The sequence below is a fragment of the Lytechinus pictus genome, chromosome 4, assembly GCF_037042905.1.
Source record: "Lytechinus pictus isolate F3 Inbred chromosome 4, Lp3.0, whole genome shotgun sequence".
Taxonomy (NCBI): domain Eukaryota; kingdom Metazoa; phylum Echinodermata; class Echinoidea; order Temnopleuroida; family Toxopneustidae; genus Lytechinus; species Lytechinus pictus.
The window spans coordinates 4,382,181-4,405,962 of NC_087248.1; the positions used below are offsets into that span (position 1 = coordinate 4,382,181).

At 35.2% G+C, this 23,782-nt stretch overlaps 2 protein-coding genes across 4 annotated transcripts; one reads left to right on the forward strand and one right to left on the reverse strand.

Moving 5' to 3' along the window:
- Positions 1–1,964: 1,964 nt before the first annotated feature.
- On the reverse strand, positions 1,965–9,005 carry LOC129258542 (dehydrodolichyl diphosphate synthase complex subunit nus1-like). The gene is made up of 5 exons (XM_054896798.2): positions 8,618–9,005; positions 7,149–7,304; positions 6,258–6,407; positions 5,569–5,668; positions 1,965–4,573 (listed from the first exon to the last, which is right to left on the reverse strand). The coding sequence occupies exons 1-5, from the start codon at positions 8,916–8,918 to the stop codon at positions 4,483–4,485; spliced, it is 798 nt and encodes a 265-aa protein (XP_054752773.2). The 5' UTR covers positions 8,919–9,005; the 3' UTR covers positions 1,965–4,482.
- A 4,097-nt stretch (positions 9,006–13,102) lies between these two features.
- On the forward strand, positions 13,103–23,581 carry LOC129259156 (tryptophan--tRNA ligase, mitochondrial-like). 3 transcript variants are annotated; one of them, XR_010293309.1, is made up of 7 exons: positions 13,144–13,651; positions 14,425–14,676; positions 18,268–18,348; positions 18,828–18,913; positions 19,546–19,664; positions 20,312–22,135; positions 22,978–23,581. XR_010293309.1 is itself a non-coding variant. In XM_054897447.2 (6 exons), the coding sequence occupies exons 1-6, from the start codon at positions 13,478–13,480 to the stop codon at positions 20,758–20,760; spliced, it is 1,161 nt and encodes a 386-aa protein (XP_054753422.2). In that variant the 5' UTR covers positions 13,103–13,477; the 3' UTR covers positions 20,761–23,581. The 3 variants fall into 3 exon arrangements, 1 of the variants encoding a protein (XP_054753422.2); XR_010293308.1 differs by having other exon boundaries at positions 20,312–22,108; XM_054897447.2 differs by having other exon boundaries at positions 13,103–13,651; positions 20,312–23,581.
- Positions 23,582–23,782: the final 201 nt, after the last annotated feature.

Here is a 23,782-nt window from a genome sequence, read left to right on the forward strand (position 1 = left end):
CATTATTCTTGTCAGTATATCGCTGTATTTGTTTGGTCGTTTAATAAAAAGGCTCTGAAGTACCCTGCTTAGGTAAAAATGGTTATGACACTGCTGGCTTTCCATAGATGTGATTAATTGGACCAATTACACGCTCTATTATTTTCCTCAAGACTGGGCATTGCAGAGCCCTGTCTCACCAACAATTACGATTGATTCAATCAATCCCAACTATATGGATATCCATCCATACCATAATTTTTTTCTACAGTCTCCTTACTAAGCAAAGAGAATCACACTGAATCTTCAAGAGAATGATGAATGCGTGAATATCATATCTAAAAAAATATATATTTTGAACAAATTTGCATTTTAGATGTTGACGTTGCTGGCCGTCCATACATGTAATTGTGATTGATCGGATCAATCGAAATTCTTTGTAAAACGGGGCTCAGACCCGGCCCAGATTCTTCATGGCCTTATCGCTTCATCTTTGCCAGTGAATATAGAGAGAATATCCTCACGACACGCGCAATCAAAATCAATGGAAATGGTAACACAACGCAACGAAACTTCGCAAGATTAATTGCTTTTCACAATGACAAATATATTATCACGTGGCCTTATATTTGTCTTCAACAATTCATTATTTTCACAGTACCTTGTTTTTACATTTCTTTAGCAAGAAATTATGGGAGAAACTCAGCATACGCTAATGTAATTTCATATAAATTGGCTCGCATTCTAAAGTCCAGTTGAACTTCGGCCGAGGCGAGTATGTCAAAACTTTACATGGATGGTACGTTTCTTATATTCATAATAATAGCGAGTTTTTATATAGCGCTTGTCCGATAACAGCTCAAAGCTCTTTACAGCATATTATTACCCCGGTCAGGGGATTCATTTCACTTCCGCAAGAAAAGTGCACAATTTCCACTCCCTGTGGAGCTCCTTGCATTCATCGCAGCCTCATAATGGCGCTGGCAAATGCAAACACACAATAACTTTCGCATCCAACCGGGCACCGATTTAGCACCTGAGTCGAGAGTGGCAAAGTGTCGACTAACGCCTTGCCAAACGACGCTAGACCGCGGTGGGATTCGAACACACGACTCTGTTTACAAGGCAAGAGTCAGAACCACTAAACCATATGATGTCATTATGTCATAATTATCATCAGGCTTCAATAGTAAAGAAAATTGTTTAATTATTCCCGCGAAAATACTCATGAATTGGGCACCAAATTTGCTGATACAATAAACCACAGTTGGAAATCAATGTTGTGTCACATTTGGCTTATCAGGCGTGTTGAACCACAATTTAGGCCATAGAGTTTAAATCACCCAGAGCATAGAATAAAGGCCAATGTATCGGCAATCTTATTTCCAATATTAATTTGACTTGTATTGATGATGTGGAGACTGGCTGAGTGGAAGAGATAATGAATTAGAAATATGCGATGTGAAAAAAACAGAGAAACATTATTAAAAAGAAATATATAAATGACATATGAAAGGGGGGCTGAGGAAGATGCTATTATGAAAAAACAGATTATGATAGAATTATAAAAAAAAAAAAATGCTTGCAAGGAGAGCGAAACGGGCAGATGGAGGCATTCCGCTGCAATCGATAGGTGGCGCATCGAACTTAGGCAGGGAAAGAAAAGGTATAAAGAAAACTAAAACAAATCGAACAAACCTTACAATGATCACTGTATGTTTTCCTATTTCTTTCTCATCCCCTCACTTCTCACACCCCACCCCCCTTCTCTCACCTACCTCTACCTCTCTCATCTTTCTCTCCCACCCCGTCCCTTCCTTCTCTCTCTCAAATCCATTATTCTATCATTTCCCCCTTCATTCTCCTTGTTCTGTTTTTATGTGAGTTTTTTTTTACATTAACTTATATATATCTGCCCTATTGTTTCCAATTCCTTTAATTTTAATCATCACACGAAATAAAACATATTTTTGTGTAAATTGTCATTCTTAATTTAGTCTTTTAATAATAAATGACTATTACAATCATGTAAACACTAGTCAAAATTCAAAATCAGTCATTCATGGAATGTTAACTGAACGCTTAAATAGTGTAAACATACATCCTTTTCATCTTTACTAATAGATTTAAATATAACTTGTAATGATATCTAAATTCCACATAAGGATCATAAATCCAACATTTCAATTGTCATTATTTGTTGATTCAAAGCACAGGTGGGTGTTTCATAAAACTGTTTCTAAGTTAAGAGTAACTTTAAGAACGACTGGTGAACCTTTCTTATACGCTAAATAATCCCCAATGAACATTTTCAACTCAAGAAAGGATCACCAGTCGTTCTTAAAGTCACTCTTAACTTACGAACAGCTTTATGAAACGGCCCTTTGGTCTTTGAGAAGTACCTTGTTATGAATGATTCTATCCACTAAATTAACCTAATATAATAATTGTATTTTCAAATACAGAATGAAAATGAAATACCATCCAGATGGGAACAAGACCTTGTATTTGGGGGTTTAATACTGACCATATATTTCCTTTCAAAATCCTTGCTCTCTACATGTATCTCTAAGAATGAAGCCATTATACCAAGGGGAGATATATCTCATTGGAAAAAATACTGTGGAAGTCATATTGTCCATGCTCCTAAATATTCACTTCTTGTTTTGATACATTGTGATGTCCCCCACACCTACATGTACGCATGGAGTTTATAGGCTGTCTAATTGAATTTTATTTAAATCTGGTGGGTGTTTCATAAAGGTGTTCGTAAACAAACGCACAACTGGAACATGTTCTTATGTCATAAATCAATTATACAGGGATATAATTTAGCACAAGAAAGGATCACCAGTCGTACGTATAGTAATTTGTATCTTACGAACAGCTTTATGAAACACCCACCAGGGCACTTCTCAAAATGAACATATTAACTTAATCTGGTATTCATTTGTACAAATAGAATTTGTCTTGTGTCTGTATCAAATACATGTAAGAATAATATGACAACAAATTATACCTACATTTAAAATAAATAAACAAAATTCAAACTCAAAACAAAATTAAGCATAAATTCTATTAAAATGGGGGGGGGTGGGGGGAATATTACTACTTTTCAATTAAAGAATAATACTACTGGGCCCAATACTATGCACCATTACACTGAATTGCACATGTGTTTACAAAACAGTAATACGAGTCACATAACATGACATAAATTTTCCTGGGCCTTTTTTTATGTTAGTATGTACTATAAAGTAACTTATGCTGCTTGAACATTGTAATAGCCACAAATACATGCAACATTTGGAACAAATTATTTCCTATTATTTAGTTAATAATTCATTTAAGTATGCAAAGAACCAAAGTATGTTTCTTCAAAGTATATGTATGGCAAGAGTGTTACAGCAATACAAAATATCAATATACATTAAATGATTATGAATATCACTGGGGGATGAGTTGATGATTTATCCAAAAAATAAGTTTAAATGCCGGGGAAAGTGTGTTTATTAAAAAAAAAAGAAATCAACTACAGTATGTGGGACTTAAATTTAATTGGGTCCTTGGCAATATCATTCTGATCAAACTGTTTGCATTGGGTCTGAAAAAGTTTAAATTGTACAGTACTTTGATATTGGACATAATCAAAATCCTGGAATCAATATGAAGTAAGATATCAGAAGAATTCCCTTTGGATGAATTTGATCAGAATATAATTGTGATCAAACTGTTTGCATTGGGTCTGAAAAGGTTAAATTGTAAAGTACATGTACTTTGATATTAGACATAATCAAATGCCTGGAATCAATATGAAGTAAGATATCAGAAGAATTCCACTTTGGATGAATTGTTTCCATGTTCTTTCCTTATCTTATATCCTATTTAATAAATGGACATCCGCATGTACACTACCTTCACCAAACAGTGAATGGTAATGCGCTATTAATATTGACCCACTTTCATTTACGGTACATACAGAAATATATTGTAATATGTCTAGTCAGGTCAAACAAAAAGCTTCTATGTGAGTGGAAAAATAGAATTATACTAGCAGATCTGAATACTATGCAAAAGATACTTTGCTATCATACTTTATTCATTTCTGGTAAAAGACATGGTCCAAATGCAAACAAGTTACAAAACATTTCACATTTACTCATGCATACTATTCCATACGCAGACTCTAATATACATGTAAGAGTATTTGGATCTTGCATCTAAACCAATTTGAATATTACATGCTCCTGGCATGTACAAAAATAAATGTAGCACAAAGAATACCAAGATTTCAAAGATTTAATTAAATCACTGAAAAAGTATAAAAATCATAAAAACAATCAACATTCATATGGCAGTTCATTACAAAGACATATCAATTAATCCATTTACATATATAACCAAGCTTCTCTCATACTCTTAACTTACATGTATAGTACACATTATTCCAAAAATATATATATTAAAGTATTTCATGGAAAAATCTTTTAAGGGAGGGCTGCATTACTTGCCATATCTCTGTTGTGTTTTGGAATAGGAGTGGAGTACGTCGATGAAACTTTGGTAATTCATTCCATGATGTGTTGGAACAGACCTGTAAAATGGAATATAAAACAGCAGAATTTGGTTTATTTTACGCTCGGTTCAAAATCATGTTTCATTTTTCATTTATAAACACACATCATTAAACATGATAATGTTGTTATTTAGGCTGATAAATTCAAGCAAGAATATTGAGAAATCCTGCACTCATTGTCTTTCAATATTTTGATTCTAGAGACTATAATTTAAGGTTTTCCCATTCAATATGTTAACTTTTTTAATAGTGGTATTTAAACCAGGGCTCTGTAACATCAAGATTAGGGATCAATCGCTAAATGGACTGACCAATCAAAATCAATGTACCATGCACATTTTGTTTAAAACACTGACCGAGAACAAAACAGCAGTGTTCTTTCATATATTTGCAATCCATCAAAATGTTTTATGTTGTAAGGCCTCGAGATTGATTTATCTTTCTTCAGTACAGTGGTATACAAAAATCAAAATGACTGGGAACCGATGTATTCGGCCATATCAACTCGGCACTGGTCAAAATACATGGACTACACTTACCTTGCTGAGCAAGTCCAACCAGATCAAAACATTGCTCCATTATAATTCCCATTTAATAAAGCTTTCTAAATAGGTTTTGAGCATCAATATTATAATGAATTACGAAAACGAGCAGAAATGTTCCACAATTCTACTGAAGCATTGAGGATGAAATTGCACAATGAATTTCTTATTTTAATGACTGCAGTGAATGGTAGTTTTTAAAGACTACAGTTGTGCTCATAACTTAACGAACCCAAACAGAAAAAAAAACTTATTTAAAGTGTTCAAGTTCTGCCATGTTTTAGATATTTAATTATGAAGTCAGATGATAAAATATTACATTTAGTATCAATAAAAATTGCAGTGTTGTTGTCAACAATCGGCATGAAGGAGTGCATTTCATGGTGTGGTTCACTAACTTTAGAGTATCACAAAAAATCCCCTACTCTCCCAGTATAATACATTTCATGCAACTTAGAACATCATACTTACAATATTTCTGTAACTCTAATTTTCCATGGTGAATATCCAAGTAAACTATTAACTTGTCCAAACTGAATGATAAGATCTGGGTTGGGATAATCTAGTAATGCTGAAATATGAAAAAGTAATGAATCATGAAAGGAAAGGAAAACTACGAGAACACATTTCAGAAAATCAGACAAAAGTTAGACTGCATGCTCAGAGTTCAATAACACTTTGTGTGGATATAGAAAGTTGGGTGCAAATTTTACATTAAAGATGAATAGCTGTTAAAATTTGCAATTCTTGCAAAATAAATTTCAACTAAAACCAACATAACTACCTATTAAAGAGTGTGCACAGTAGGAATAAAAAAAAAATTGCCAGAAATTTTGGTTGTAAATAAGTAATTGCTCATTTTAACAAAACCAATTAAGGAGGCATTCTGTCAGTAGACAAGTATTTATAGAATCTATGCAACTTATAAAGACTACAGGTTAATGTTGATTCACTAGATTTTGAAATTACCAATTTATTTTTCCTGTCACTTTATACATGTAGGCTTAGCCATTATGGTAAATGTCAGTTGCTATTCAGTTTTTTTTGTGATTGAATGCTGATGGTGGCTAACCCATAACTTTACCCAAAGTCAAAAAATACATGTAGTTGCAGATTTATGTGTAAAAACAAAATAAATGGGATATTTAAGTTTAACTTACAATTCATGACTTGGTCTAAATTGGTAATGCCTATTTCTGATGCTCTGTATCTGTTGTCTGCTACATCTTGACATAGTTTCCTGGCAGATTCCAAGATATCCCCCCGTCCATCTTCACAAGACATAAGGGCTATCCGAGTACTTTTAGTATCTGCAAATGAAAAATATAACCAAGTGTCATGGATTTGGCAAGAGCATAATAGGACATTTTGAAAGATGTTTGACTGCCAATTTTCATAGATTTGCAAATGCTGAAATGAGTTAAAGGAGAATCATCTTTTCAAGCGATCTTCATCAAGTGTTGTAAATTATGCCAAATTGAGACTGTGATGATAATGTCAACATTCCAAAAATATTTACACTGCATATTGCTATCACTTTCAACATCTCAAGAAAGTAATAAAAATCTGTAATGATGAATAGGGTTCATTAGTTTTCTAATTCTACTTTCATATAAAATATATTTCAATTTTTTTTTCAAAGAAACCATTGCTTAAATCTATTTTTGAAATTAATAATGCAGCAAGATAAGTGGAAGGAGTTCAGTGGCTACTTAATCAGAACAAATTCAAATACCACCTGTTAACAGAACCAGTATCAGCAGATATGTCCATTAATTTTATCAATAGCCTTTATGTTTAGCATCATGAAAGAACATTTTACCACAACTGAAGTCCAAATTTTGTAGAATATACTGTATTCCTACATCTAACAGCACTTCAATCTCACTGAAAGAAATTTAGGTTTTTACTTTGAATCATACCTAAGCACACAGATACACACACCAACTTTAAAAAGCAAACTACAATTAGGAAAGGAACAGCTTACAACTTAGCAGTGAAAAAAGTGGCCAAAGTAAAAATTGACTTAAATCCAGAATGGTCAGACATACCTTGTAAAGTTTCTTTGGTGGTAGTGACTTTATAACTTCTTTCTCCATTTCTCACTGGTGTCTCAATATGGAAGACAAGGCGGTTACTCTCTGAAATTGTTGCCATCTTTTTCTGCATCACATCTCTCAGTTTTGAAGGGTTTTTCTTGAAGTAACCTGCAATAGTGTTTTTAAAAAATAATATCAAATCAATTATCAGAGATTCTTTGTTTGGTTTTTTCTGGCTATCATATTTTGTCATTATTAGCTTTTGAATACTTTCAATATTTTTAAGTTAAACTCAATCACCATGACCACTACTACCAGACAAATATCCAGAGCTACAATATATAGGCACTAATACTTGATGTAGTAATCCCTTTGGCAGCTCATACAGAAGCTATACTGGGATGATGAATAAAGTGAGCCACTGGAAGGAGCATCATGAAGCGCAGAAATGGTGATGGATAAACATAGCAATTTTGTAAATGTAATGAAATAGACAATTTAAAGGACATCACAACATAACCTTTAAAAAAAAAGTATCAAAATCTAGATCACAGAATCAAGCAATACAAAGTCACCAGTATACGGTACCCGGCCCAGTCGTTGTGTGTACGGACAGGTTGTGTGTAGGACCGTGTCCAGACAATCAATTTTAAACAACCATTTGGAAAAGTTATCGAGCAAATTCTCAACAATGTTTAGTACAGAATATTAATTATAGAGAACAAAATTGACGATTGCAACTTTTGTTTTTTTTTGTAAAAATTTACCTCAGCCTACGCTGAATTTTAATGATTCCCTTATCATTTTGGTGACTTTAATTTTAAAATGTTTAAAAGTGAGCCCGTAACTTGTAAAACTAAAAGTTATAAAATAATGGTGGGCCCCAAGTCTGCGCACCTAACAATTTGAGTTAAGATTTAACATGAATTTCTTCTTATGTCACAAAATCTTTCAGTTAATAATGTTCTTTGTATTATCATAAGTGTAGGCCCTACCAAATTTTTCATTGAAAAATGAAATATAAGATTTTCTTGAAAAAACCTGTCATTTTCAGATTGAAAAAAAAAATGGTACCCCATGTCTGTGCACTCATTCACTTTGCACACAATTCAGGGATTTTGATGAGAAAGGCTGCATTCTGAGGCCGTCACATAAAATGCCCTAAATTCATTATTTTTCCACTATTTTGAGTCAAATTTTTTTATGAATACCCGTCTATGTATTGCATGTGTAAAGTCTGTGTTCGTTGCATATCTTCTTTTAATAGAATCGCGCAGACAAGGGGGACTGCGCAGACTTGGGGGAACTTGCCATAGTCATAGACAGTGTGAGTGGTAGGCCTTACCCGTATTGACTTGTTAGTGTTACTGTTATTATAATTAGTACCGGTACCGGTATTTAGTGTTAATCAAATTTTATTATAATATTATTATGATTATGGCTATTATAGTATTAATTATATTTGCATGTTGAATGTTCACCTTCATCATCAAACAGAGAAACATATTGAAATCCCATGGCTATGCACCACACCAGTAGATTAGCGACATCTTCGTCTGAAATCCGACTTTCCAGGATCTGCAGACCGATGTGTAATGGAAGTTTGGGAAGATTCTTTGAGTCGATGCGGCATCTTTCAGCGGAAAGTTTACGTTGCTCTCCAATGCACAACCCGATGTGTTTGGAAATAAATCTCGTTAAACGAGTCCACAAATAAAGACGAACCCATAACACGATATGCACAAAATGCAGCAAAGCAGTGTGACAAAAGTCCAAAGCCATACTTTTTCGATAAAGACCTCTTGTTTTTGGTCTAATTTGCACTGGGTTTTCTAAACATCAAACCGAACGCTTAACGTGGCCCATTTCAACTGAAGTAACCGACCAAGATAAGAAACATTGAACCTACGGTATCTCTTAGATTTGACTGAAAAATCCGCGGTATCGGAGGATTTTTTTTTTTTTTTTTTTTAAGTTTTCGGAGTTTTCCGCCTCATATTCGTGTTACTATCATGGCGTGATGTCGAGAAATATTACCACCACTGCGGTGCATATGACCGACCTGGGATACTTCGTTCTATGAATGGAGGGGATGTCGCGAAGTCATCCATGAATATAATACAAATAACTTTTAAAAAAGAATAAATGCGAGCGCTAAGCGCGGGAACAAAAATGGATTGAGTTTGGCTCATAAAAATACATTATTACTTAGTGTATATCTCTATGGTTTGGATACTCATACTGTTTTCGTCATGGGCGTAATTCCATGGTGTCATACTATTCAGGTGGTGGATGAAGCCATCATACACCTGTCACCCCCCCCCCCCCCCCCGTGAATGATAGGTTCAGGGAGACGATCGAGGGAGACCGCCAGTGATGATAGGGAGCAAAGCAGAAAGCAGAAAAAACAAGGAGAGGAGGAAAAATAAGAAAAAGAAAGATAAGAGGGGAAAAAAGTGAATAATAAGGAAAGGAGTAAAACTGTCGGAAAATGCAAAAAAATTCAGGCCACTATTAAATCGCGTTGTACGTGTAATGAGATAGGCCTACATCCGATTCAATATAGGACTGAATATCCAATTTTCAAGGCAAAGATAATGATATTTCTTTGCCGCTTCGGGCTTTATTTCAATGAGAGATACGCACCCTGTAAGTAATAAAAATAAAATCTTTTAGCATTTCGCTGTCGCGTAGATGATGAGTGAAATAAATGGAGTGACCAAACGCCACACAGGCGCAAAAAATTGACATGTCACAGTTTAAGTTTTATTTTAAGCCTTTTATAGTGCTTTCCGAACCTTTTTGAACTATTTTTGCAGTGCATAGGCCTACTTAAAATTTTCAAGTTGTCTAAATTATTGTTGGGGCAAATCGATAGGCCTATGTTTATTTGCCCCCGGCAATATTTTCATGGGGTCGACCGCCCTTGCCCCCTTAATCGACATACGCCTCTGTATATAGAGTGATTGGGCTCTATTTTCTACATTATTGTAGACTATATTCATACAGGTCGCGCCCCAGGGTTCATGTTCTTTTGCAGCCTATATCTGCATGTTGAGTATCCCACTCAGGAATTGAAGATGCTGTAGATGTAATTGTAAACAATGAAGAATATGGGCACCCCTCCGATGAATCCAGTTTATCTCAATCCCGAATCTCATTATGTTACTGCAATTCTTCGTGTGGACTTAGCCCGGATTCACGGTGGAGACAAAATGAAATAAAATTTGAATTTTGATGTGAATCTAATCCCTCACCCTCTCTCTGCAAATGCTGGCCGGCGGGGTAAAGGATCATGACTCATGAGGAGTCATTATGATCCACCCCCCCCCCCCCCGCCCCCATACAATCATCTCCGTGCCCTTTTTTGACAATGATCCTACATTGACCCCACTGAATGATATTCAGATCAGAGCATGGTTGACCCTTAAGAGCCCCATACCTTCAGTTCCCAGTTGTGTCACGTTTTGAAAATCCATCACCTAGAAAAAAGTGAAGTTTTAATTGCCCCCTCTTTAAGTAACAATTCTTCGGGTGTATATATTTTTTTTAATAAGTAATCTATAGAGCAAAGTGTACATGGCATGGGGAGATTAGTAAAAAAAAATGAAAACCTAATTTAATTTTGTGATCGATTAATAAAATTGATTGTTTATTTTTTTTTATAGTCATGCATGGGCGGATCCAGTGGGCAGGGGGCCGGCCCGGCCCCCTTATTCGCGGAGCCAAAAAAAAAAGAAGAAAAAAGGGGGAAAGAAAGAAAAAATTTAAAGAGAGGAGAAAAAGAAAAAGAAAATAAGAGGAGGAAGACGAGTGAATAAAATGAGATGAGAGAAAGCCTTGGAAAAAAAAAACTTTTCAGCTCGCGCTCGCATTGTTTGATTGTTCAAATATGTATTGTCTTCATGGCTAACTAGGTGCAAACATTCCTTAACAGGTCCCTTTTCGATCAGGCTAGAATGTTTTTTTTTTTTTTTTGCTCGCGCTTTGCGCGAGCAGTAATTATTTATTTACATACGTATCTTGAAAATTTTAGCTCACGCTTCGGGTTCGCACTATATAGGGCTTATGAGATTATCAATAGGCCTATGTTAGTTTAAAAGAATAACATATGAATTTGTTACCCCCTATTTTGTTCACCTAATATGAAGGTTTTATTCAGCTTGGGTCGGCTGTATTTGGCAGTTAATGATACGCGTACCGCCTTGACCGAACTGTGCGAAGTCTGTGTGGTCTGTGTGGTAGAGATAGGCCGGGCCGTAAACACTACTTCTTGGGGGTGCATAAATTGCCCTAATTAAGTTTATTAATTGTGACAAAATAGAATCACTGTAATTTGTTTATGATATTGACTGTGGTACGACATAAGGATAACGGAGCAGCTTCTGTTTATGTTAAGATATAGACATGTAAGGAAATGTTTTCTTCTGACCAAAAAGTGAGAATAATTTTCTCTGATTCTGTACTCCTTCCCTCGATGTACTCCCGAGTTCAGGTTCAGTTGTCTTAGCGACGCGTTGTTTACTACTGCGCGCATTGTGTGTGTACGTGATTATTGCATAGAAAGGTATTCGGCGTATTGTGTGGTGTATACACCGTTCATGCTCTGCACGTATACGTATATGCACCGGTATGCACACATTATTCATCCCTGGATTTGGCTTCTTAAAATGAGACAAGCATGATTTAACGTGAAAATTGACGGAGCTAAATGATCAATCAATATGAATTTTATATGTATGAAAAGCTTACATGTTACATATCCCTGTCTGGGAACGAGGATTTCCAAATCTAACGCAAAACGCGCTGCTGCCAGGTTGAACATCGTATACCAAAATCCAATCGAGCACAGTGCGACCAATTAATGGATATTGTGCATGATAAGAACAAAAAAGTTAATTGCATTGTAAAGTTTAACCTAGAAGTGACGAATTTTTTTTTCAAGAATGGACATGATTTTACATGTAATGAAAAGGAAATGTTCTCTTCTTCTTCTTATATCTAGGACGAGGATATTGTACCCCCTTTCAATTTTTGATAGGAGAGGAAAGAATATAAAGAGTTGATAGGCATACTAAAATAGACAATGCGCAGTGCGACTAATCAATTAACGTAGATTATGCGTGATAAATACAAAACAAGTTCATTGGATTGTAAAGTTTGACCTAAAAAACACGGCGGTTTTTTTCAACCAATTAGGTTGAACCTTATATCACAAGAAAGAGTTACAACCTGTCTATCTGATAGTCGATCGTTGAACTGAGAAATTTTGATACGAAAGTCAGACGCTGTAAGAGAAGATCGAGCCCAAAACCGTGCAAAAAGTGCTTCTCTCACACATAAACACGAGAAACTGTGTATTTTCAGTCAAAAAAACACGGTTGTTTTTTTAATCAGAATATAAAATGACAGATATCATGAGATGTAGAACAAGTCTAAGATTAAGAAACCGTTTGAACCCGTGAAAAATCTCGAGCGGTTTTTGAGATATGAGTTAAAAGAGCCGAAAATTGGTCTATTTTGTCAAGTTTTTGACGCCGGAATAGGGGATTTGCCACGGTGCGCGTTAAGTGAACACAACAAATTCATATGGCTCTAGTGTCTGTTAGGACTGCCCCTTCAAAGAAACAAACAAATTTTAGCGGCTGTTCTAGGAAATTATGGTTTTAAAAATCGCGCCCCCCCCCCCCCCCCCCTATTGGCGAAAGCTTGATCCACCCCTGGTCATGATTATTATCGAACACTGATAATACCACACTCAACTTTCCTTTTCTTTTCTAATATCCTTTTTCTTGGTCGTGAAAGATTGGGGGCCAGAGCACCCCCCCCCCCTCCCCCCCCCCCCCCCAATACGCCAGTGCCTATTTAGGCCTACGCGAGTCGCGAATCCGGTTGTTTATTTTGCGAATTTAAGAACAATTATTCTGATGAAGAAAACGCGAAAAAAAAATATTGTAAGATACCATACATCATGAGTATCATTGTTATGGACTGTATTTTCAGTAATATTGCGTCACTGCAATATTCAAGCAGACAGCAGCACACGACAGCAGCAGCGGGCGTAATTGAGCTGCGCTGAGTTAGTGAGGCCTAAGATCTTCAGAAGTTTGGTGAAAAAATACAGAAGCTGCATAATTATAGATTGTACCACACCAGTAAATTCATTTCTCTTCACAAATTGTGTGAGTGCCGTTCCACTAGCTTGTCAACAAAGTAGAGGTTTGACTCTGAGTGCTGTGCGAGCTACGATATTTCACTAGCGGGAGCCAGCGATCCCACGCCAGTGAGCCCGGGTGGTTGACAAGAAGGAATCCGCTGAAAAGTGGAACAGTGCATCGATCATGGCGCTCAATCCATCATCACTGACATCACTTAGAATTAAAGCACTGAACATGAAGAAGTGTATTTCTTATGCATCAGTTTCTCGAAGACCTAATTTTTGGATACAGGGACAGGGCAAGGGATTTCATCAAAGTTCAAATTTATCAGTCAAAGTTCTGATGAACATGACAAAGGTAAGTCTTAGACTTAGGCTTAGCTAGAAATTAGAATAGATTTTTCAAGAAGTTAATAATTTCATGTTGATGGCAGGAGTTCGCATAATTAATTTGTGTCATTTGTTGTGACCATTGGGTTATCCCATTGCTCAGATTCTACTCTAAGGTTGGGGTAATAAGTTAAAAACAACAACAATTATTTTTAAAACTTGTAGTTTCTTAAATGAAATCTTATGTTAAATCGAATGTAGATATAGGGTCGGAATTATCAATTTCAGTCAGATGATCATCAATTAGATCTGTATAAATAAAATAGCTACCAAATGGAAAATGTTTTTCTCCGAATTATTTTCAATGGGATTGATATTGAAAAAGTTATATCATGAATATTCATTGGTGACTATTGAAATATACTTTTTTTAACAGGACTTCAATGAAAAAATAATAATAGAGGTTCTATTTACAATAATTACTGGGCCTAGTAGGGATCTCCAATTAAAAAATCCCAGTGGAAGGAAATGAGTGAGTTTATTTTAAACAACAGAAAAGTTTATTTTAAAAAACAAAATGACCTGCTGGCCCCTCCCCCACCTTTTTTTTCGCCTGTCAGAAAATTTTTGAAGAATTTTTTTTTGCTCTCCTAGAGTGCTAAGAAACACTGAATCCACTACTGAAAATCCATACAGAGTGCATTCATCTAGTCTGTTCTCTTTATGAAAATAAACAAAGAAAAAAATAAAATGTTCTACCGGTATATTTCTTTTAAATTTATAATTTGTTCTCTTCCTCAGGAAAAGCGCATTTTCTCTGGGATCCAGCCTACTGGGGTGCCACACATTGGCAACTACCTTGGAGCTATCCAGAACTGGATCCAGCTCCAGGAAGAGGAGAATACTGAGATGATCCTGAGTATAGTGGATCTTCATTCCATCACTCTCCCCCAGGATCCCAAGGAGTTAAGGGAGAGTATCCTTACCTCTGCTGCTGTTCTCCTTGCCTGTGGGATCGACCCTGATAAAAGTATTCTCTTCCAGCAGTCAAGTGTAAGTCTAACTCTCTTTAACTTTTGGAGTTCAGTCACTGGCATACAGATGGTGAGGGGGAGGGACTTGGGTGTTCATGGACCCCAAAAAATTTCACAACTAAAAAAAGGGAAAAGATGAAAGAAAAAGAAAGGAAATTGGAATAAAATTATTACAAAAATTAGATTTTTATATCAAAGGGGTAGAAAAATTGTGCTCGCTCACTTCACTCGCTCACAGCAATTTTCAGAAATTTGCCCCATATATAAAGTCTTGCCCCACCAATTTTTGGGTTAATTACGCTGGCCACTGAGTTCAGTATTGAAACGGAATGAGACCAGCTGGTAAGCTTCCCGCCTAAATCTGTAACATTGGATAAGCATTGCAATGGGTGGGGATTTTTCAAGGGCTCCCTTTTTAGTTTCCATGGCTCTTCAGAGTATCTTGGGGGTGAAATCGCCCTGAGCCCCCATGTAATTTGGCCCTGGTGCTGATTAAGAGTCACATCTGACCATTGAATAACAATGGAAAAACAAACATGTAATGTACATATATTGTTATTTTGAGGTTCGGTCAGTCTGGCACTTATCTTCAAATGAGAGTTGAGCCATGCATTTGACACTTATAGGCTTTTGATTGAAATCATATTGCAAATTAGCACACATTTATAAGCAAGGGTATTCTTGGAAAAGATTCATCCAATGACATGATGCCTTGCTTATTGTGCTAATAAATAATTTTCTAATCAAAGTTCATTTTGTGATTGCTAAACTTTGATTTATTGTAGCTTGAAGATTTTTTTTTAATTTTTAGTTTGTTCATTGTGTCCTTGGAAGAAAATTTGTGACATACAGTACAGGGAGTGACTACAAAGTTTATTGAATTGTTTTTACAGTAATTATTAGAGGCTGTAAGATACATGTATGCTGTTTTATGTAATATCAAATTTGTCATGGCAACACTGGGAACCTTAAATGGAAATGCAGTAGATTTTATGATGTACTGGTACACTGTTAAAGTAGAATTATGGGGAAAAAATCAGATGCTCATAATATTTTTTTCTGGTCTTGAATGATATAACCATAATTATATAGCTATTTGAAGTAAAAAAAAAAAAAAAAGCTGTTTGTGTTTCACGCTGTAGATAGTGTTCTATTCATCTTTAAATAGAGAAACATTTTGGTGAGGTAGTAACAAAAACTTGATCTTGCAATTGAACATAAATCTTTGCCCATATACTGTATTGGGGTTTCAGAAGAAAAAGAATTACACTATGAATAAAGTTTTATAAGTGCAATGAATGTTTTGAGTCAGGAAAATGCATGAATTGCCATTTAGTTTGATACCAAATTTATAACACTTACAATAGAAGATAATCTTTGCTGGTAAACATTCAGTCTAGAATACTATATACATGTAGGTGTGTGCACTTCTGAATCTAAATTTGTACCAGTATGTGAGTCAAGAGTAAACTAACTACAATTCACATCTGCGAGTTTCTACAGATTATTGTGTTTTACACTTTGAACTGTAAATTTTAAACATATATGTGAGTTAAAAGTAAACCAACATCAGTCTTGCATTTAAAAGAGTTGGTGGTATAGAAAGGGAAGTAAAATGTTTACTTTCATGCAGGTGTTCTTTGTAAATTCTTTGTTCATGATAAAGTACAAATGTACCATGTACCAGCCTTTCATGTAATCAGTGATTTTAGCAGGCAGTTTTGAGAGGCCACAAATTACATCCAATCCAAAATGTAAACATTTATTTTAATGCTGCACTTGTGTCAGGAAGGTAAAAAACTAGTAGTGATCATGTTCAAAGTACTCTACTTACTATATTTTCAAGATTTTATGCTTATTCTTAAAGTGTTTGCTATACACACATTGGGGGTGGATCTAGGGTGTGAGGGGGCCTACACCACCACCATATCTTCCTGAACCCCTCCCAGTTTTTATTTATTATTCACTTATATATTTATTTATTTATGTATTTGTTTGTTTGTTTTCAATTATCAATCCTTAAGTAGCAATTGCTTGTATGGGGATGACCTTTTACTTTTCATGGCAGGGGGGGGGGGGTAAATGTTTCCCCCTCCCCCCCCCCAGGTCAACAGCACTGGATCCACCCCTGGAAATACTGTATGATCAGTATAGTAACATAAAGCTACATGGAGAGGTGGGGGGGGGTCAAATTCTGAATCTGTTGAAGTAATAATAGGTATTCAGAGCTGTCTGCTGAAAATATCTGTAATGAGTCGCTTATTATGCAAGATTGAAAACTAATTCTTTGAAACCAGATTTAGAAAAAAAAACTGAGTAATGCTATTCTTTGAAGATTAATAGTTTGGTTGAAACCAATTTCAACCAGTTTTAAAGCTGTATGCGTGCATCCTGCCCTAGATCCTGAACCCCAAACTGGGTCGAGTCAGATTCCTTTTCAGTTTTATAAACATTCAACAACCTTGTTTGTTCACTTTCTGCCCACATGATCTAAAAATAATATGTACTGCAGATCAGTCAACTCCCTTCAGTGCTTAAAACATACAAGGTTAAGGTTGATCTGTTGCCATTGTTTTAAGAACAGGATCCTATTCCCCTTGCCTTCAGTTTCCTGTGGTTCATTTACAAACAGATCTTAAGATAAATGTCAAAGGCATTCTAAAGTTCATTTTGTAATTTGTTTATAACAAAAAAGTCAAATGTTGTTTGAAGCATCATATGTTACTTTATAAATTTAAACAAAAAAATCAGCATGGAACATCTAGGTTCTCTCTTCCCTGTTTTTTTTTTTTTTTGAAATGTCATGCCAGTTGTAGAGAGTTTGTTTTTTGTGTGCAAGCTTTTCAAAAGTTTTTTTTTTCAAGTTTTTCAAATATATTACAAAATTCTACAAAAAAGTTGAACCATTTTTATGGGCCATGAAAGTTCCATAATGTTTTTAGGATAGCAATTCAAATTTTTATTTTTTTTTACCTGCATTATTTTTTTTCTTCAAATATCTCTATTCATAAATTGATTTATATGGGCCTATTCATAATGCTAGACAGAGCACTGTCTCTTTAGAGGGAATGATTTGAAAATTCTTGATGTAGATCAATGTTTGTATTGCACCTATTACACAGGTGTTTGGATAGATTTTTTCCCAAACATATGAGGGTTGGGCAGGTGGGGAGGGGCTATCTATAAATTTACAAAGGAAACAAAACAAGTAATGATTTAATGATTAGAAAAGAAATCACACCATACCATTTTTCAATGATATGCAGTTTTAGAATATTTATGTAGTGAAGGGTAAATATAGCAAAAACAGGGAAAGAAACAAATAAACCAACAACAAACATTATGCCATAAATTTCTTTATATGATTTGTTCAGCTGTCATTTTGTGTAAAAAGTATATTCTTAAAGTTGCTTAAAATCTTGAAAAGTCATTTTTATTTTCATATTTGCTTGTCACAGGATTTATCCAGATTATGATCATCAGAACTAGTTATGTATTTCCATGGGTTAGTTTTATTTTCAGAGGTTCTGCTTTATCCCTAAAGGTGAGTTTGAAAATTCATGTGTTGCAATATATTTTTTAATCGACTTTTTATTCTTTTCTTGTTCAGGTCCATCAGCATGCCGAGTTGAGTTGGATATTGGGGTGTAGAACGACACTTGCTAGGCTAGGACAGTTCCCACAATGGAAGGTATGTCACTTAAGTCCTTTTATTAATACCACATAGTTGTAACATATCAAGTATGCTAAGTGGTATTATTTAACTTTTTGAATTATAGCTATGATAACCTTACCCTTCTCAACTTTCAATTAAGTTTAGAAGGGCAAGGTCATTCATGAAGGTGCACCTACTCACAAGTATGATTGTGTCTTTTTATTTTTGTCTTCAATTTTAGGGAGAGGCTTATTATCAATAATGGAAAGAAAGTCAAAGGGAATAAACTTTCACGAAAATGAATTTTAAAAGCAAAGTTTGTTTTCAGTGGTTACATTATGAGAGAGTTAATGAAATGTTTGAAATTCTCTTTCTCTCCTCTCCCTCTCCCTCACACCTTATCTCACCCCACCATCCTCACTCTCTATCCCCCCCCCTGTCTCTCTCCTTCTATCCTCATCTAACTACCTCTTCTCCCCTCTTCTACTCTTCTCTTCTTCTCTCCCTCTGATCAGGCTAAAGCAGGGAATGATAAGACCAAGTCCTGTGTTGGTCTGTACACCTACCCAGTCCTCCAGAGTGCAGACATCCTCCTCTACAAGTAAGCATTCTTCATCTCTCCTAGATCTTATTCAGCTTCTATTTCAGATTTGATTGTTCGTAATGGAGTGTTACAGGAAAATGGGAGAAATCCATGGGGAGTGTTGATGCCTGTTTTTTTTTTTTTTTTTTAGTTTGAATTATAAATGCCTGATAGAAATTTCTTGATTTGATAAAATGGTCATGGTATGGAAGACAACAGTGATGATGATGATGATGATGAAGATGATGATGATGATGATGATGATGATGATGATGATGATGATGATGATGATGATGATGATGGTGATGATGGTGATGATGGTGATGGTGATGGTGATGGTGATGGTGATGGTGATGGTGATGGTGATGGTGATGATGATGATGATGATGATGATGGTGATGTGTGATGGTGATGATGATGATGATAATGATGATATTGATGATAATGAGAATAAAGAATATGATGGGGATTATGATAATGGGTTGGTGGTCGTTGTGGTGGTGGTGGTGGTTACAGTGGTGGTTACTAGCTATGATGGCCTGATATTTTTTATGAATGCACTTTGTTCAATGCGGTTCAACCTGATTTCCCATTATGAGCAATTCAATAGTGGATATATCTTTCTTATTACATATATTTTATATCCCTAGAGCTACTCATGTTCCAGTAGGTGAAGACCAGATGCCACATCTGGAGCTGGCTCAAGACTTGGCCAGGATCTTTAACAATGCCTATGGGGAATTCTTTCCAGCCCCCAAAACAATCGTGGGTAAGTATATCAGCTTCCTGCAAGAATCTACCTTCTGTCAGTCATAATACAAATCACTAAAAACTATAATTTCTAAGACTTTTTAGTCTTCAGGGGTTGCTATTGTCTAAAAGATGCTAAAATTTGAAGGAGTAAATGAAAATTAATTTTATAAGAATAGAAATAGTAAAATTCAACAAAACAGATAGTAAAAATTTCATTGAAATCGGATGAAGAATACCACTTTAAGCTTTCTTCAAATTGCACTAGTTTAATAGAAAGGGTGAACAGAAATGTTGAAACAAGTTGAGTTATGATGTATTTTTGTATCAAATTACAAATATATTCAATTTTATACATGGTTGTGTCCTTTTGTAAATTGCTACATGTGAGAGATCCTTCGTGCCCTTCAGAGGTTCATCAGAGTTCATATTATAAAACGTTAAAAAATGGGCTTACAATTATGAACTTACTATTCATTGACTTGTACGTGCAAATTTAAGAACAGAAAACACATTCTGTTCTTTTGAATAAAGATGATTTTTTTTAGAAGCTCAAGGAGTTTTTAGTCAGGATTTTTAATCAATATTTCAAAGGTCAATTTATAGAAGATTGAGAAAAACAGTTGGAGAACTATAATGACCTTTCCTACATTCTTTCATTCTCAGGTGACTTTAAGAAGATCAAGAGCCTACGGAACCCTGAACAGAAGATGAGCAAATCAGAATCAGATCCAAAGGGAAAGATAGAACTGACCGATTCTTGTCAGGACATCCGTGAGAAGTTCAAGAAAGCAAAAACAGATTTTATCTCAGAAGTGACCTTTGACCCTGAGGCACGTCCTGGGGTGTCCAACCTTGTAGACATACTGTCGGCATTTACAGGGAAAGAACCGTCCAAGATATGTGAGCAGGTTGAGATTATGAACACAGCTCAGTTCAAGATGGTCGTGGCTGATGTGGTCAATGAGAAGTTGGAACCTATTAGGAATAAAGTTTGTAAACTCAGAAAGGACAAGGCCTATCTGGAAGAGGTTTTGAAGACAGGACAAAAAAGGGCGCAGGAGATTGCAGAAACAAACCTTGATACTGTGAAAAAAATGGTTGGGTTATCATAGCAGCAGGTGCACACGGATTGAGGGACTGCAGTCGTGATCCTAGCGGGTGTCCAGGAATTCCAGAGTTTGCACATACTATAGGAACAAACTTGGGACCATTAATGCAAATTTATAAATGTTTGTGCCACGTCTATTAGTAGGAATCCCACTCAGCATTTCTCACCGTCTGTTTCCTCACATTCCCTTTTTTTCTTGTCAATGCTGAAATGGGATTTGTGATGAAAGGGCACTGAGCAGGACTCCTGAAGAAAGACATGGCTCAGAGTTTTCTTATTAAAGTGCCTAAGGCTAAAGATGACTTTATTTACAAGAACTTCATCAGTGATATTAATGTCGTGCAATTTCAAGATATGAGATATTATTTTTAATACATTTTCTCCTGATATGGCAGTTCCTTATCTAGGGGCCGTTTCAGGATTTGGGTTAGGTTTTTATTGCATTGTACCATTTTTTAAATGAGGTGAAAAATTATGAAATGAATGAATAAATGAAAAAGTTGGATTGAAGTGCAACTCAAAAAATTGTACTCAAGTTACTCGAGTGTTTCTGATTGGATGAAAATCAGGTTTTATTTCATTTTTGGAGCCATTGTTGGTTGCAAATCTTTTTGCCATGGGCCCCTTGTCAAGTAACGATTCATGTGGATTCCATATACAATAACATGCTACATCATGTTTGTAACAGATACATGTGTTCTAGGATGATATTCTGTTCAGTTATATACATGTGTGAGTAAGGGTGACCTTTATAGCTCTTTTTCAAGATTTATCTTGTTCATTGGTGCTTGAAAGTTTGATAGTAATCTTTGTCAAGTGTTTATGATATTACAATATTAGTTTTCAAGACTACAATAAACATTGTTACAATACTCTTCAAAGCAACATTGTGATTATTTGTTCAACAAATGTTTTCAGACATAATCATGAATGCCAGACATCTTGCTCAGGGAATAAAAGAAAAATGAGGAATATTATTTGCTAATGCATTGCATACCTGCCTGCCCTTTATTTGTTAATGCATTGCATACCTGCCTGCCCTGGCACCCAAGAAATGGGAACAAATTACAAAGAAAAATCTAGAAATATGACCAATCTTTAATTTTTATTCAATCCTTCATAAACTTTAACACAGAAATAGGAACATACAGGTAGCAATCAAAATAAATATATTCCTAGAACAGTTGGTAGGTATTGCATTTTGATATATATGAATGGCTCATCAGCCTTTATGCTTTTATCCAATGGCATTTTCATGGCAGTTTTAAATCTTTATTCTGTTTTCTGTTTTTTTCTTGTTTTACATTTGCTATCAAGTTTCATTTACTATAAGTAAAATACTTGGGTCTATTGTCATCTTCATTGAAAGGTAACAACCGGTCATCATACTACAAAGTCAATAGTGAATGGGACCAATCATAAATATTGGATTATGTATTCAAATTCTGCTTAGTCAGGTGCAAATATTGATTACCCAAGCATGCTCATATATTGGTTCTACTACAAACGGTCTTCAATATAAATGATTCCAAAGTCTGCCCATCTATGTCATAAATGTGTTGCCATTGTGTTAATAGTGACAGCAAAATGAGATTATGTATTGATGCCTGTAGGGTTTCACAAGCTGCAACCAGGGCCCCTTACCACAAAACTTTTTATTTGATTGCAGGATTGATATTTATGATTGATTACATTGATTATTATGTGCACTCATTCATACAAATCAATAGTATGATCAATTACTAATCTTTGTGTTACATGGCCCAGTTGACTTCAGCTGGATTCCTAAATATAGAGGAGCAAAAAAAATGAGTAGGACAGACAATGTGTGATATCAATATTTCCTACTCTGGCTGTAACCACATCATACTGGTTCCAATTATCAAGACCTATTCTACATTAAATGGATGCTCTGGGCTGTGGCTGAATATATTTATATCTCAATAAGTAAAGTTCACAGAGCAAAATGCTGAAAATTTGATCAAAATTGGATAACAAATAACAAAGTTATTGAATTTCAAAGATTTGCATTATTCAGGTGAAACATCATCTGACATCATCAGCCCATCTAATGAATATTCATGAGGACATGCCTAGAACTGTTTCACCGGATAATGCAAATCTTTGAAATTTAATAACTTTGTTATCTGGTTTTGATGAAATTTTCAGCATTTGGCTCTGTGAATTTTGCTCTATTTATTTAGCTATATTTTCAGGCCAGAGCATCCCTTTAATATGGACATGGTTACCTGAAATTCATTGTTTTATAGGCCTATGTATTTTTAAAATTCTTATTTAATGACCTTTTTTTCGTTGTGCTTATGCAAACTTGGATATGGAAATATAATTTTGCAACTGATGATTTATTGCAATTTGACAACTTGATTTATTTGATTTTTGAATTTATCATAGGGACATGCCCACTGTTGCAGAAAGAATTGTAATCAAACACAACTCGAAAATTAAACGCAACTAGATTTCAACCACAAGCATACAGTTTGGACTTGCGTTCAATTTTTGGTTTTGTGTTCAAATGCAGATCTTTCTGCAATGGCCCCAGAAGTGGGTGGTTTTAAACTTATAAGGATTATTTCATTTGTGTTTTATGCAATATATTTTTATGAAGCAATAATCAATTTAAGAAAAATTCCACCAATGTATAGAGGCTAAATTATGAGGACTGGAAGCATATTTTTAAATTTGGTCTTTGTGAAGCATTGATCGTACAAAATGTTCTTGTACTTCTTGGGGAAAAGAAGTTAGATTGCTTTTATTCAGTGAAATTAGGATTTTCTATTCACAATAAAATTGTTGAAGTATTGAAATGATTCTCTTAGACCTCTTGGAATGATTTGTCAAAATAAGATATGTTTTAGACTCTGTTGCTCTTTTTCCCCTCCCTATCTTTCCTCTTCTCCCCTCTCTCTCTCTCTCTCCCTCTCTCAATACCTAACCCTCTCTATTCCTCTTCCTCTCTCTACATTTCTTATTTCAAAATATACAATGTTGAGAGAAAAGAAACTACA